This window comes from Chiloscyllium punctatum, chromosome 29 (assembly GCF_047496795.1).
Source record: "Chiloscyllium punctatum isolate Juve2018m chromosome 29, sChiPun1.3, whole genome shotgun sequence".
NCBI lineage: Eukaryota > Metazoa > Chordata > Chondrichthyes > Orectolobiformes > Hemiscylliidae > Chiloscyllium > Chiloscyllium punctatum.
The window spans coordinates 73,079,796-73,093,818 of NC_092767.1; the positions used below are offsets into that span (position 1 = coordinate 73,079,796).

General features: G+C 48.9%; 1 protein-coding gene across 4 annotated transcripts in view; it reads right to left on the minus strand.

The window, feature by feature from the left end:
• Positions 1-14,023, minus strand: part of eml2 (EMAP like 2) — a 137,198-nt gene that overhangs the window by 21,118 nt on the left and 102,057 nt on the right. For all 4 annotated transcript variants that reach the window (XM_072549407.1, XM_072549408.1, XM_072549409.1 and 1 more), the window contains 5 exons: positions 12,604-12,703; positions 9,515-9,669; positions 8,325-8,450; positions 5,812-5,943; positions 2,718-2,785 (listed from right to left, as the gene is read on the minus strand). In XM_072549407.1, the coding sequence (XP_072405508.1) occupies positions 2,718-2,785; positions 5,812-5,943; positions 8,325-8,450; positions 9,515-9,669; positions 12,604-12,703 (581 nt within the window). The remainder of the gene's footprint in view (positions 1-2,717; positions 2,786-5,811; positions 5,944-8,324; positions 8,451-9,514; positions 9,670-12,603; positions 12,704-14,023) is intronic.

The following is a 14,023-nucleotide window of genomic DNA, read 5'->3' on the forward strand; positions in this document are numbered from 1 at the left end:
GGGAGGGAGGGAGGGAGGAGAGTGGGGGGGGGGAGGGAGGGAGGGAGGAGAGTGGGGGGGGGGGGGGAGGGAGGAGAGTGGGGGGGGGGAGGGAGGAGAGTGGGGGGGGGGGGGAGGGAGGAGAGTGGGGGGGGGGGGGGAGGAGAGTGGGGGGGGGAGGGAGGAGAGTGGGGGGGGGGAGGGAGGAGAGTGGGGGGGGGGAGGGAGGAGAGTGGGGGGGGGGAGGGAGGAGAGTGGGGGGGGGGGGGAGGGAGGAGAGTGGGGGGGGGAGGAGGGAGGGAGGAGAGTGGGGGGGGGAGGAGGGAGGGAGGAGAGTGGGGGGGGGAGGAGGGAGGGAGGAGAGTGGGGGGGGGAGGAGGGAGGGAGGAGAGTGGGGGGGGAGGAGGGAGGGAGGAGAGTGGGGGGGGGAGGAGGGAGGGAGGAGAGTGGGGGGGGGAGGGAGGGAGGAGAGTGGGGGGGGGAGGGAGGAGAGTGGGGGGGAGGGAGGGAGGGAGGAGAGTGGGGGGGGGAGGGAGGGAGGAGAGTGGGGGGGGGAGGGAGGGAGGGAGAGAGTGGGGGGGGGGAGGGAGGAGAGTGGGGGGGGGGGAGGGAGGAGAGTGGGGGGGGGGGAGGAGGGAGGGAGGAGAGTGGGGGGGGGGGAGGGAGGAGAGTGGGGGGGAGGGAGGGAGGAGGGAGGAGGGAGGGAGGGAGGAGAGTGGGGGGGGGGAGGGAGGGAGGGAGGAGAGTGGGGGGGGAGGAGGAGAGTGGGGGGGGAGGGAGGAGAGTGGGGGGGGGAGGGAGGAGAGAGGGAGGGAGGGAGGAGAGTGGGGGGGGGAGGGAGGGAGGGAGGAGAGTGGGGGGGGGGGGAGGGAGGAGAGTGGGGGGGGGGAGGGAGGAGAGTGGGGGGGGAGGGAGGAGAGTGGGGGGGGGAGGGAGGAGGGAGGGAGAGAGTGGGGGGGGAGGGAGGGAGGGAGGAGAGTGGGGGGGAGGGAGGGAGGGAGGAGAGTGGGGGGGGAGGAGGGAGGGAGGAGAGTGGGGGGGGGAGGGAGGGAGGGAGGAGAGTGGGGGGGGAGGGAGGGAGGGAGGAGAGTGGGGGGGGAGGGAGGGAGGGAGGAGAGTGGGGGGGGGAGGGAGGGAGGAGAGTGGGGGGGGGAGGGAGGGAGGGAGGAGTGGGGGGGAGGGAGGAGAGTGGGGGGGAGGGGAGGGGAGGGGGGGAGGGAGGAGAGAGGGGGGCGGGAGGAGGGCGGGGGAGGGCGGGGGAAGAGGAGAGAGAGAGAGAGAGAGAGAGAGAGAGAGAGACAGACACATCATTAAAAACACCCATTTGCAGTCTTACTTGGTCTGGCCTAGAGGGGAGTCCAGATCTGCAGCAGTGTGCTTTTTTCTGAAATGGCTACAGCTGAAAACTGCTACACTCATGTTAAACAGCATGGTGGGTTTACACATGCCATGGACTTCAATGGTTCAATGTAGCAGCTCACCAACCTGCCCCCCCCCCCCACCCCCCACCCAAAGATTAATTAGGGATAGGCTGCAAACGCTGGCTTAGCCAACATTCATATGAAAAGTAAAAGTGACAGATATGGCACTGGGGAACTACAGGCTTGATATGAAATAAATTTAAAAAGTGAGGAGTTTTAGAAATTTCACTTCAAACTGTTATTTTTATCATAATAAACTTTTCTTTTGCTTTCGAGTTCCTTTTGCCTCTGTACCAGGCCACCGTGTTCTCAACTCTTGATGGCCAGCCTGGCACAGGAGGGAGGAAAGGCTTTAAAGACACTATTGATACGGTCCCTGATCACAGCATTAGTGACCAGGGAAACAGCGCACTCCCAAAATCATTCAAACTGCTGATATGCCCATCAAAGCTGTACCTTATTCAGTCTCAAAATCTTAAATCCTGGGAGGTGGAGAAGGAAAGAATAAACATGGAGGCAATCCTGCTCTCCTAGCGAGGTGTCCTGCTCCAGGTGTCAAGCTGAACAGCAGATCCAGAATTGGCCTGTCGAATCAGGTGAAGTTTCACAGCACGACGTGACTCCGAGACACACAGAGTCATACAGCACAGAAACGGACCCTGCAGTCCCAACAGGCTGTGTCAACCATGTTCCCAAACAAAACTAGTCCCACTACCTGTATTAGGCCCATATCCCTCCAAGGAGGAAGTGAGGACTGCAGATCAGAGTCAAGAAACGGGGGGGGGGGGGGGCTGGAAAAGTACAGCTGGTCAGGCAGTATCCGGGGAGCTCGAAATGTCGACTCTCCTGCTCCTTGAATGCTACGTGACCGGCTGCATTTTTCTAGCACCACTCTCCTGGATGCACATCCCTCCAAGCCTTTCCCTATTCATGTACTTATCCAAAGTGCCTTTTAAAACATTGTAACTGTACCTGCATCCACCACTTCCCCAGGAAGTTGATTCCACACTTGAACCACCCGTGTAAAAAAAAAAGAGTTTCAGTTATTAAACCTTTCTCCCCTCATCTTGGATAGATGTGCCCTAGTTTTGAACTCCCCCCCCACCACCCTAGGGGAAGACTCTTGTCAATCACTTTACCTAGGCCTTTTTCGCCTGTAAATTGAGGAACCTCGAGAACCAACTGCGCCCCAGTCGTGCCTCTCAAAAGCGCTGCGTTAGAACGGATATGAAAACTAAAGAGACTCTGCTCGATGTGCCTGCAGCATGATCAATGAGTACCTGGTTTGTATTTAACAATTACCTGGAGCAGGCTTACCTTGCAGTTTGCATTCCCACTGCGATAACAGACCCACTGGGATGGAAACCAACTGACTGAGCTGCATCCTGGCAAGAAATAAAAAGATGGGGGGGGGGGGGGGGGAATAAACAAAAAATGTACAGTAAACCTCAAAATATAACTCATCCATTTCCTTCTGAAAATCAGATAGAAGTAGAGTCTGTTATGGACCATACCAGACCTCTGCAAATATTTTTAAAAAGGTGGTATCCTGGACCCTAACGTTTTCTTACTTTTATAAAGACAAATATAAAGGGTTGTGTTCCAGATGCAACTGGACTACTCCACATGAAGCAAGACACAAATTTATTCAAACGCTAGTTAAAACAAAAACAAAAAAAAAGGAGGAAGAACTTGAAATAATAGATACAGTAATTATTACGAATTAACTGTTCCAATATAGTACCATCCCATAAACACACCCCTTGGCAAAAAGACAAATTCCGACACAGATTGTCTCACATGTAATCCAGCAGAATAAAAGCATCAAGTGGAAACTCTGTAGCAGTAAGGAGGCATTTACTGCAGCTTCCAACTCTGCTGAGACCCCAGCAGCAACTGCTGCCTAACCTTCAAAGCTAACTAAAAATCCTTGGTCTAAGACAGCTTGACCACACCCCTTCAGGCTGCTTCTATTGTTCCAACTTTAATAAGCCCTCAAGGCCCCACAAATTGTTTATCTTCTCACAGACCTGTCCCCCCCAATCTCTCTAAAAGAAAACAGGACAAAAACACACCTCTTAAAGACAGAATCACCACAGGATCACTTTGCAAAATGTTAAGCACGCGCATCTTTATGTTGTCAGTTTATCAAACGAGAAGGCCACCATGAACATCTTGGGATTGAGTCTCTTGTCCTATTGCTTTCTGACCAGGTTGTTATGTGCTACTTCGCGTGCGGAGGGATATCTCAAGAATTAGCAGGAGTTGACCCCATGGTTCCGAGAGCCCACTCGAATATTCAAAATGATATGACCAACACCTTAACTCAACCTCCCCGCCTCCTCCCTTGGCTCCCTGAAGGGCCGAGAGAGGGTGTCTGAATCACTGCCTCCAGAAGTTTTCGATCATGGGGCAGAAACAAACTGAGGAGGTGGAGGAGGAGGAGAGAACTCCAAAATATTCTCAACCTTTTCAGGGACGTCGTCTCTCCCCCTTTTGGTCCTAACTGACCGGTCCTTCATCTGGAGACTGCGGACCCCTGTTCTAAAATTTCCCAGTGGGTGGGGAGAGCACTGTTCCTCAGCGTCTACCCCGAGAAGACCCTTCACTCAACCAAACCCCCAGAGGTAAGCCACATTTACTCAGCCTCTCATGACAGGATACCCCCCCCGCCCTCACTGAAGTGGTAGTGAAATATATACAGTTAACGACAGTGACATCACAAGGACTATTCTCAGCATTTAAATAAATGCCATTAGACATAGCAGAAGTAGGCCATTTAGCCCACTAAGACTATTCTGCTGTCCAATGACATCATGGCTGATCTGATAATCCTCAACTCCACTTTTCCACCCAACCCTTAAGCGAAATCCACCCTTAGTTAGATTGTACAATCGAGTTCTGAAGAAGGGTTACTGGACCTGAAACATTAACTCTGCTTTCTCTCCAGAGGTTTCTAGACTGGTGGAGCTTTGCTGACTTTGTTTCCAAGTACAATTACTGACCCGATTGTGGAAATGGCAGGTCAAAAAGGAAAAAGCAAGAAAAAAAAAGTCAGAGCACAGAAACCAACTCTTCCATTCAACCAACTCATGCCGACCATAATCCCAAACTAAACTAGTCCCACCTGCCCACTCCTGGCCCATATGCCCCCCAAACCTTTCCTATTCACGTACTGATCCAAATATCTTTTAAACGTTGTGACTGTACTAGCATCCACCACTTCTTTTGGAAGTTTGACATGTGAACAGTGTAAAAAAAAAGTTGCCTCTTGTGTCCTTTCTCTACTTACCTTAAAAATATGCCCCCCTCTCCCAATTTTGAACTCCTCCCATCCTAGGGAAGAGGTTCTCCTTATCCTTGCCCCTCATGATTTTAAACCTCGAAGGTCACCCCTCAGCCTCCTAACCCCCAGTGAAAAAAGTCCCAGTCTCTCCTTATTACTCAAACTGGTAAATCTTTTCTGAACCCTCTCCAGCTTAACAATATCCTTCCTATAACAGGGCAACCAGAAATGTACACAGTACTCCAGAAGTGGTCTCACCCATATTATCACCTTCCACTGTCTCTGTATAATCAAAGCATTTTACAGACAACTGCACAGTTTCCATCTCAGAATCATAACAGGCAATTTACAGACAGCAAGCTCCAACACTTAAGGTGGTAATACCCAAGCACCTCCCTGCAGTTTTTCAAAATAGCAATGGTCGTATCCTTTACATTGCCCAGACCTCAGAGAGGCTAGAGGTCAGCTTTCATGCCTGACAACACATCAGACACAGCAGCTTTCCCTCAGAAAGATCACTGGAGTGTTAGGCTAGATTAATTGTCCATTTTGGAGGAGAGTAGGACACGAACCAACAGCAGACTGAGACAAGAGCATTACCACTTGCTCACACCTTTTTACTGGTGGGTACCTGGACTCCAGGTGCCTGGTTATTTCTTTCCTTTACGCTGCCATGGGATGGGGGCATTGTTGGAAAGGCTAACATTTGCAGCAGACCCCTAACTGAACTTGAACAGTGGCCTGCTGGGGTTATTTCAGATGGCAGATAAGAATCAAAGCCCATTGCTGTGGGTTTGGAGATAAGTGTAGGCTGGGCCCAGGTAAGTACAGACGACTTCCTATTCTCAAAAGAAACAAAAAAAAGTGAACCAAATTAGGCTTTCACAACAATTAGTAGCATTACCCAGTCATTATGACAGAGACTACCTTTATAATTCCAGATTTACTAACTGATTTCACATTCGGATGTGGTGGGATTTGAACCAAAGGGGGTTAAGACTGGACCCTTCCAGATTTACTGCAGCATCACCACCATCTACACCTTGGTCACCAGTTGCCGAGCACCGCACATCGGAATCCTAGTGATAAAGTAAAGTAATGACTTGTACTTTCTCAGTGACTTACATCGAGAGCCTTACTCCAGACTGGCTGGTGTGACGTGGAGTCCCAGAAATGGATCAACTTGTCTTGCCCACACGTCACAAACCTGCCCTCAGCCGGGTGAGCAGAGAGTCCCCACAGCTCATCAGTATGACCCTGCGGAGGAAGATTAACACCGTGACACAAGAATCAAGTAGGGGAAAGCATACACCTTCATCCTGAGAAACAGAAAGGCTTAAGTTTGTCCCCACACACCATTCAGTCTCTGATCTAGAACAGGAGCAAAACCAACAAAAAAAAATTATATGAACATATGTTTTTTTTAATATCTTTGAGGAACAGCCAAAGAGGAGGATTCTGAAAAGAAATAGCTGGTCAAAGATGTACAGCATGGAAATAGACCCTTCGGTCCAACTCATCCATGCTGACCAGATATCCTAACTTACTCTAGTCCCATTTGCCAGCACCCGGCCCATATCCCTCTAAACCCTTCCTCTTCATATACCCACCCAGATACCTTTTAAATGCTATAATTGTATCAGCCTCCACCACTTCCTCCTGCAGCTCATTCCATGCTCAGCAAGTAGTTGCCCCTCAAGTTCCCTTTTAAATCTTTCTCCTTTCATCTTAAAAAGGTATGCCCTCTCGTTTTGGACCCCCCCCCTCCTACCCGGAGAAAGAAAAATGACCTTGGCTATTCACACGCCTCATGATTTTTATAAATCTCTAAAGGTTCCCTCCTCAGCCGCCGACACTCCAGGGAAAACAACCCCAGCCTATTCCATCACTCCCTCTTGCTGAAACCCCCAACCCTGGCAACAACCTTGTAAATCTTTGCCGAACCCTTTCAACATCCTTCCTATAGCAGGGAGGGCAGAATTGAACGGGTTTCCAAAAGTGGCCTAACCACGGTCTTGTATAGCTGCAACATGACCTCCCAACTCAATGCTCTGACCAAGAAAGAGGAGTGTACCAAACATCATCTTGTCTCTGTGATGCTGCCTGACCTGCTGTGCTTTTCCAGCACCACTCTATTCCAGAATCTGGTTTCCAGCATCCACAGTCCTGGTTTTTACCTAGTTGATTTTAACCCGACTGCGAATCCTCTTGCAAGGATGCCTGCCTTGAAGAAGCTGTCCTCCTCTCTCAACAAGAATCTGAGAGAGTCTCTCTCTCTCTCTCTCTCTCTGGTCATCTCCTCTGCCCTGAAGCTCTTCAACCATGTCTTTGATCCACCACCTCCATCCCCACCCCCACTCCCCCTCATTTATTTCTCCACTCTGCAGGCTCCCAGCCTCATTCCTGATGAAGGGCTTTTGCCTGAAATGTCAATTTCCCTGCTCCTCGGATGCTGCCTGACCTGCTGTGCTTTTCCAGCACCACTTGAATCTAGACTCTGTGCCTCCTCGGTCAAGGATCATGTTTGGCCCATTTTTCCAATGATTGGTCATGGCAACTATTTACTTCCTGCCCTCACTCCCCACATCTAGTGGGGACATATATTTCACGGTAGGCAAGAACAAACAATTATACAGCACCTTGCAGAGTGAAAAGGTTACAAAAGGTACTTTGTTGGGGCTTTCGAAAATTAAACACGACACTGACAAAAGGAAATATTTGGAATTTTGGGCATCCGATTTTTTTTAAAAAAGGAGGCATTTTAAAGAAAAAGTCTTGAAGAAAACAAAAAAAAAGGGACAGAAAGAAAGAGAGAGATAGACAGGTGGAGGGAGTTGGAGAGAACTCCAGAGCACGGGCCTCAGGGAACTGAAGGCACAGTGACTGGTGGTGGATGTTCACGAGGCTGAGATTGGGGAAGAGCTGAGATTTCAGAGGGTGAGGAGGAACACAAAGATAGGCTAGAGCGATTTGCAAACAAGCATGAGAATTTTACAATTGGAACCACCGTTCAAAGGGCCTAGGCAGATCAGCGAGCACTGGGTGGGTTTGGGGGGGGGGGGGGGGGGGTATGTGTTGGGAGAGAGTAAAATGGAATATGGCACAAACTAAAGGCACTGTTTTGATGACCTTCACTTCAGAGAATCAGAGGACACTGAAGTCATACAAAAACAAACCCACTGGTAAAAATCTTCTTTCTTCTTCAAAACGCCAGCAGAGGAGATAAATGAAACACCCTGGTCCTAGTTAACATTAATTCACTTTATAGTTGTGGCCCGTAGCTCAGTGACATCCTCCATACACTAGTCCCTTCACCCTTCGTTCCTCTTCCAGCATTGTTCCTTAAAAGTGTTACACACTGCCCAATTAAACAACCTCGCCATCTTGCCTCAGCACATTCGGAAAGCAGTCAACACTCAAAACCCTTTTCGCCAACCTCCCTCTCAACCAGCATTCATTCATTCATTTGCTGCCAGAAGCATACCACAGAGCACCAGGGATGCTACGCTTACTGCAGTTTAAAAAAAAAGTTCTTTCCCCCCCAGGACAGAGAATTAAAGACAAAGACAATCAACATGAAAAAGGGTGAGGGGAGGGTAAAATAAAAAGGATTTTGTTCAACATTTGCAGTTTCTTACTTGTACAATAGGGCAGTATCCCCCGCTCAGTGTGCCTTGGAGGATGCAGTTCCTTGTTGTGCCAATGAATAATCCATCGCCTTTTCCTTCTGCAATTGTCCTCACTGGGCCAAAGGCCTCAGGGATCTGTGTTTAATAAAAAAAAACAAAATACACAAGACAGACATTAAGGGAAACACAATTTGGATGCACCGGTGTCATCCAGTAGTTGGAAGCAGAGTTATTAGGGTCATATAAGCGACTGCTGGATATGCACGTGGATAGCAGTGAATTGAGGGCTGCGTAGATTAAGTTATTTATATTAGGATTAAATCTCGGCACAACAGCGTGGGCCAAATGGCCTGTTCTGTGCTGTACTTTTCTATCTATGTTTAGCCTCTTCAGAATCAGTCAATCCACGACAGAAGGAACGTAGCGAGGTTACACCACACCCCAAAAAAAAAAGAGGGAGACCATTCAGCCCATCATATTCACACTAACTAGAAGCAAGTGGTCCTGCCCAAATCTCAGCGTCCAGTTCTTGGCCTATAGCACCCTGACAGGGACAGCACCTCAAGTCCACATCTAAAGCAGTTTTCTTTATATAATGAGGGTTTTCACCTTCCAGGCAGTGAGCTCCAAACCTCCACCATCCTGTGTTTTTCCAAGTTCCCTCTAACCACAGGAGATACACCGTCTCAGGATAAAGGGTCAAATCATTTAGGATAGAGGAGGAGAAATTACTTTATTCAAAAAAAAGGTTGTGTCTCTTTGGAGCTCAAGCACAAAAGGCTGTGGAGTCTCCATCACTGATATTGAGAAAAGGATTTGGGTGTCTCACGGAATCGCGAATATTGACTTTAAAGCTGCCCTCATATGGGGGAGGTTTGGTCACATTGGAGACAGGGAGGACTGCAAATGCCGGCGATCAGAGTAGAAGAAGTGTGTGGTGCTGGAAAAGCACAGCAGGTCAGGCAGCAGAGGAGTTGACGTTTCGGGCAAAAGCTCTTCATCAGGAACGAGGTTACGCTTGAAACATTGACTCTCCTGCCACTCAGATGCTGTCTGAGCGGCTGTGCTTTTCCAGCACCGCACTCTTAGACTGAGGTTGGTCACAGGGAGGCCCACAATGGCTCGTCAGCAAGGTTACCCCAGAGGGAACCTGCCATCCCAGAGTTGAACCGGAGCACTGAAACCGGTTTCCTAATCACCTCGGTTTCCTGGACCTTGTGGTACTGCCGGTCCCAGAGGATGACTTTGCGATCTTTCCCTCCACCGGACACAAGAGTCCCATCATTCAGCACGCAGAGGCTGAAAATGCCACCTTCGTGAGCCCCCTGAACCGCTGAGCTGATCCGGTTAGTTCCTGCAAAAAAGAAAAAAGATGAACCACATAGCAGGGAGGATAAACCATTGAGCAGAAACCAGGGGACTGCAGATAAGAGAGGGACAGAGGGACAGAGGGACAGAGGGACAGAGGGACAGAGGGACAGAGGGACAGAGGGACAGAGGGACAGAGGGACAGAGGGACAGAGGGACAGAGGGACAGAGGGACAGAGGGACAGAGGGACAGAGGGACAGAGGGACAGAGGGACAGAGGGACAGAGGGACAGAGGGACAGAGGGACAGAGGGACAGAGGGACAGAGGGACAGAGGGACAGAGGGACAGAGGGACAGAGGGACAGAGGGACAGAGGGACAGAGGGACAGAAAAAAAAAGAGTGGGTAAAAGAGAATTAAATGCTAATCTATACCCTCTGAAAACAGGATGCACCACAGAAACAGTGGGAGTATATCTTGTTCCAATGTTTAAAAAAAAGCTGAAAAAGACATTTAGTTAAAATTGCCTGAATTTGCTGTTGGGGTTTTAGTCATTGAAGTGAGAGCATCTTTCTCATTGATGGTCTATAATTTATGAAGAGAAGTGTTATCAGAATGCTTCTACCTTCTCCTCAGAGGGAGAGGAACCCCATTTCTGCTTTATCTTGGTACTTTAAGCCAGTTCTGCTCCCTGGCCGTGGAAGAACCCCAGTCTGGGGCATCACTGGGATGTTTCCACATATTAAAATGAGCAGCAGGCAGCCTTGGAGGAGTGCAAGTAAGACTTTTCAGCTACATAGGTAAAGCGCAATCTTAATTTACAGCCATATCAAGTAGATGCCCAACCCAATACCTTACTGTCCAAGTCAAAATGTGGGGCACTGGGACAGCACAACAGGTCAGGCAGCACCTTACTGTCCAAGTCAGCCACCCTGTCACCTGCTCGTTCTAGACTGGCATCTTCTCTTACTGACGTAAGTCAAGTGATCAGCTGCAGGAATTAACATGGGCAGCACAGTGGCTCAGTGGTTAGCACTGTTGCCTCACAGCGCCAGGGGCCTGGGTTCGATTCCCACCTCAGGCAACTGCCTGTGTGATGTTTGCACATTCTCCCAGTGTCTGTGCGGGTTTCCTCCCACAGTCCAAAAGATGTGCAGGTTAGGAGAATTGGCTGTGCTAAATTGCCCGTAGTGTAAGGTGCATTAGTCAGGGGCTAAACGTAGGGGAATGGATTACTCTTCAGGAGATGTGGTGTGGGCTTGTTGAGCTGAAGACCCTGTTTCCATACTGTAGGCAAATCATTTACGTGATCCTCATTATACTCAAATTATGGGCACCCTTGTCCGAAAAGTAGAAGTTGGCATTGGTCACAGAGAGCAACAACTGATGGCAACTTTAACCTGTGTCAACATGCCTCAGATGAGGGCTGAGATTTAGAAGGCAGGATCTTGAAGGAAAGCTCAGCTGGAGAGAGAGAACTGATCCCACACGGTTGGCATCACTGTTGCAAGCCAGCTGTCCAGCTAATTGGCACTTCCTCTCCTCCAGCTTTATAGTAATCAGCTGTTCAATAATAGCATGACTGATCTGCAGCACAACTCCATCCACCAGGTTTGGGTCCATGTTCCTTAAAAACTCTTGAGCCCAAAATCCCACTGTTAAAGCATTTCATATGATCCTGACTGGGAGAGGAAGACAAGTATCCACTTCCTGTGTTGGTATGGGATACACCATGGTTGGCTGTCCTATGTGATGGTGATGCCTCTTAGTCCTGGACTCACTCCCCCAACCCCATGAAGAGGCAACACTTTCTCTCTATACCTAACCAAACTCCTTAAATACACATATGCACATCAATGGGACTGCCCCTCAAGGTCATACAATTCAGGAACAAGTTTAGGGTGAGGGGGAAAGATTTAAAAGGGGCATCATTTTCACAGAGGGTGGTGCATGTGTGGAATGAGCGGCCAGAGGAAGTGGTGGAGGCTGGTACAATTACAACAGTTAAAAGGCATTTGGATGGGTATATGAATAGGAAGGGTTTGGGGGGATATGGGCCAAGTGCTGAAAAATGGAACTAGATTAATGTAGGAAAGCTGATTGATGTGGGCTGGTTAGACTGAAGGGTTTCCATGCTGTACATTTGACCATTCAGCCCATTGTGCCTACTCTTGCAGTCAACAGTATCAACAGATTGGTCTGAAGGCTGTCTCAGAGTTCCTTTCCTTTCTGTTCTCTATAACCATGGACTCACTTTTGAGTTACACAGGTCTGTCCGATGACCCAACTTCACCGCTTTCCTTGGAGGGAAAAGGAGGAGTGACGCAAGAGAGAAACCCAAAGACTAAAGACCCCCAGATGAAATTCCAACTCACCTCCAGGTGAGAAGCCCCCTCAGTCTAGTTCTACAAGCCCCCATAACCAGAAACATCCTCTCAGCATCCACGCTGTCAGAATCCTAGGTTTCAAGAAGATCACATCAGATTCTCCCAAACTCCAACAATTACAGGCCTAACCTACTCAACCTGGCCTCAAGAGGCAACAGATTCATCCCAGGATTCAGCAGAGTGATCTTACCCTGAACAACGACCAAAGTGTAATCCTTTAAAAAGGTTCCCAGAATTGTACTCCGTACTCCAGGTGCAGTCTCAAGGCCCCGTCAAGTCGTATCAAAGCTTTCAAACTTCACTCTCAATGCAATAAAGGCCGACATTGATCGGTCCTGCCTCAAATGCATGCAGGTACGACAAGTTGTGATTCATAACACCCAGACTCCCCTGCACCTCAGCATTCTGCAATCCCTCACACATTAAACCTCAAAATCAGTTGCAAAATACACTGGAATGGCCAGAGACCACACAAAAAAAGGCATCATGCAAACGTACATGTCTTTCAGTTTCTGTTGTCCTTAAAGCAGATTCCAGAACAGCAGGTCCAGGAACACTAGCCAGTTCTGCAATCATTACCAGTTACTTCCTTACCTTTTCCCCAAACAACCAAATTTCCACTTGAGTCACCAGTGATCACATCCCCGTTTTCAGAAAAAGCCAAACACAGAAGGTATTTGGGTTTCTCTTGCTTCTGTAAAAAGAAAAAAAAATAAAGTTTCAAAAAATAAAAAGAATCAAGTGATTGACAGCCCCAAAAATAAAAGGCCATTCGGTCCATCACAGCTGCGCTGGCTCTTTGAAACAGTGGTCCAAATAGTCCAACATGCCTTCCGCTTTCCCCATAGCCCTGCAAATATTCTCCTTCAGAAAAATAAAAGGATCAATCGATGTAGGGGCAGCACAGTGGCTAGCACTACTGCCTCACAGCACCAGGGACCTGGGCTCGATTCCAGCCTCTGGTGACTGTCTGTTTGGAGTTTGCACATTCTCCCAGTGTCTGGGTAGGGATGCTCTGGTTTCCTCCCACAGTCCAAAGGTGTGCAGGTTAGGATGGATTGGCCAAGGGAAATTGCTCCATAGTGTCCAGAGATGCACAGGCTAGGTGGATTGGCCATGAGAATTATAGGGGGTGGGATTTTTTTTTGGAAGGTTGTGGACTCTACGGGCTGAATGGCCTGCTTCCACACTATTGATTAAAAGAGCCAGAGCTCCCCAATCGGGTTTGTTAACCTGGGCCAACGAAGGATCTCAGTCAACTAGATCTACTCGGCCCTTGTTCCAATGACCACATGGACAGAGGCAGAAAATTGGAGTGGAGGGTTATTAGATCAGCCATGATCTCATTGAGTCCACATTGCTGTTCAATGGGCTGAATGGTCCACTTTTGCTCCTGTGTCATCTGGTCCCTTAAATTCCCAAAAGTGCAAAAGGCTGGTGGGACTAGATTGGGTTGGGATATCCAGACAGCACGGACATGTTGGACCAAATGGTCTGTTTCCATGCTGTACATCTCTATGACTCTATGCCTACTTTGCCTCGGCCCCGAATAAACCCAGCAGCTGAGCTCGGAGATAGAGTACTCGAAAGATTCAAATTAATCTAAAAAAAAACTTCATCGCCACCTTAAAATAGATCTCCTTTATTATGAAGTTGTCGGTCCTATTTCTAGATTCCCTAGTGGGGAGGTTTGAAGGGGGAAGAGAGAGTGGGGGAAAATCAAAGTCTTCACTATACTGGGTAGAGCCAAAGACAGCGACTGGCTCCACAGATTTATCACCTGGACAGGGACCCCTACTCTTGTCCCTACACAGTCTCAGGCCCCAGTTATAGGGTCTCAGAAGAGAAAATAAAAGGTTGTCTCAAAAGATTCATTATTTACAAAAAGTCAAAAACTTTTGCTTTTGATTTAAGCATAATAAAAGCACAAACTGTATACAGGAGGGCGGCACGGTGGCACAGTGGTTAGCACTGCTGCCTCACAGCGCCAGAGACCCAGGTTCAATTCCCGCCT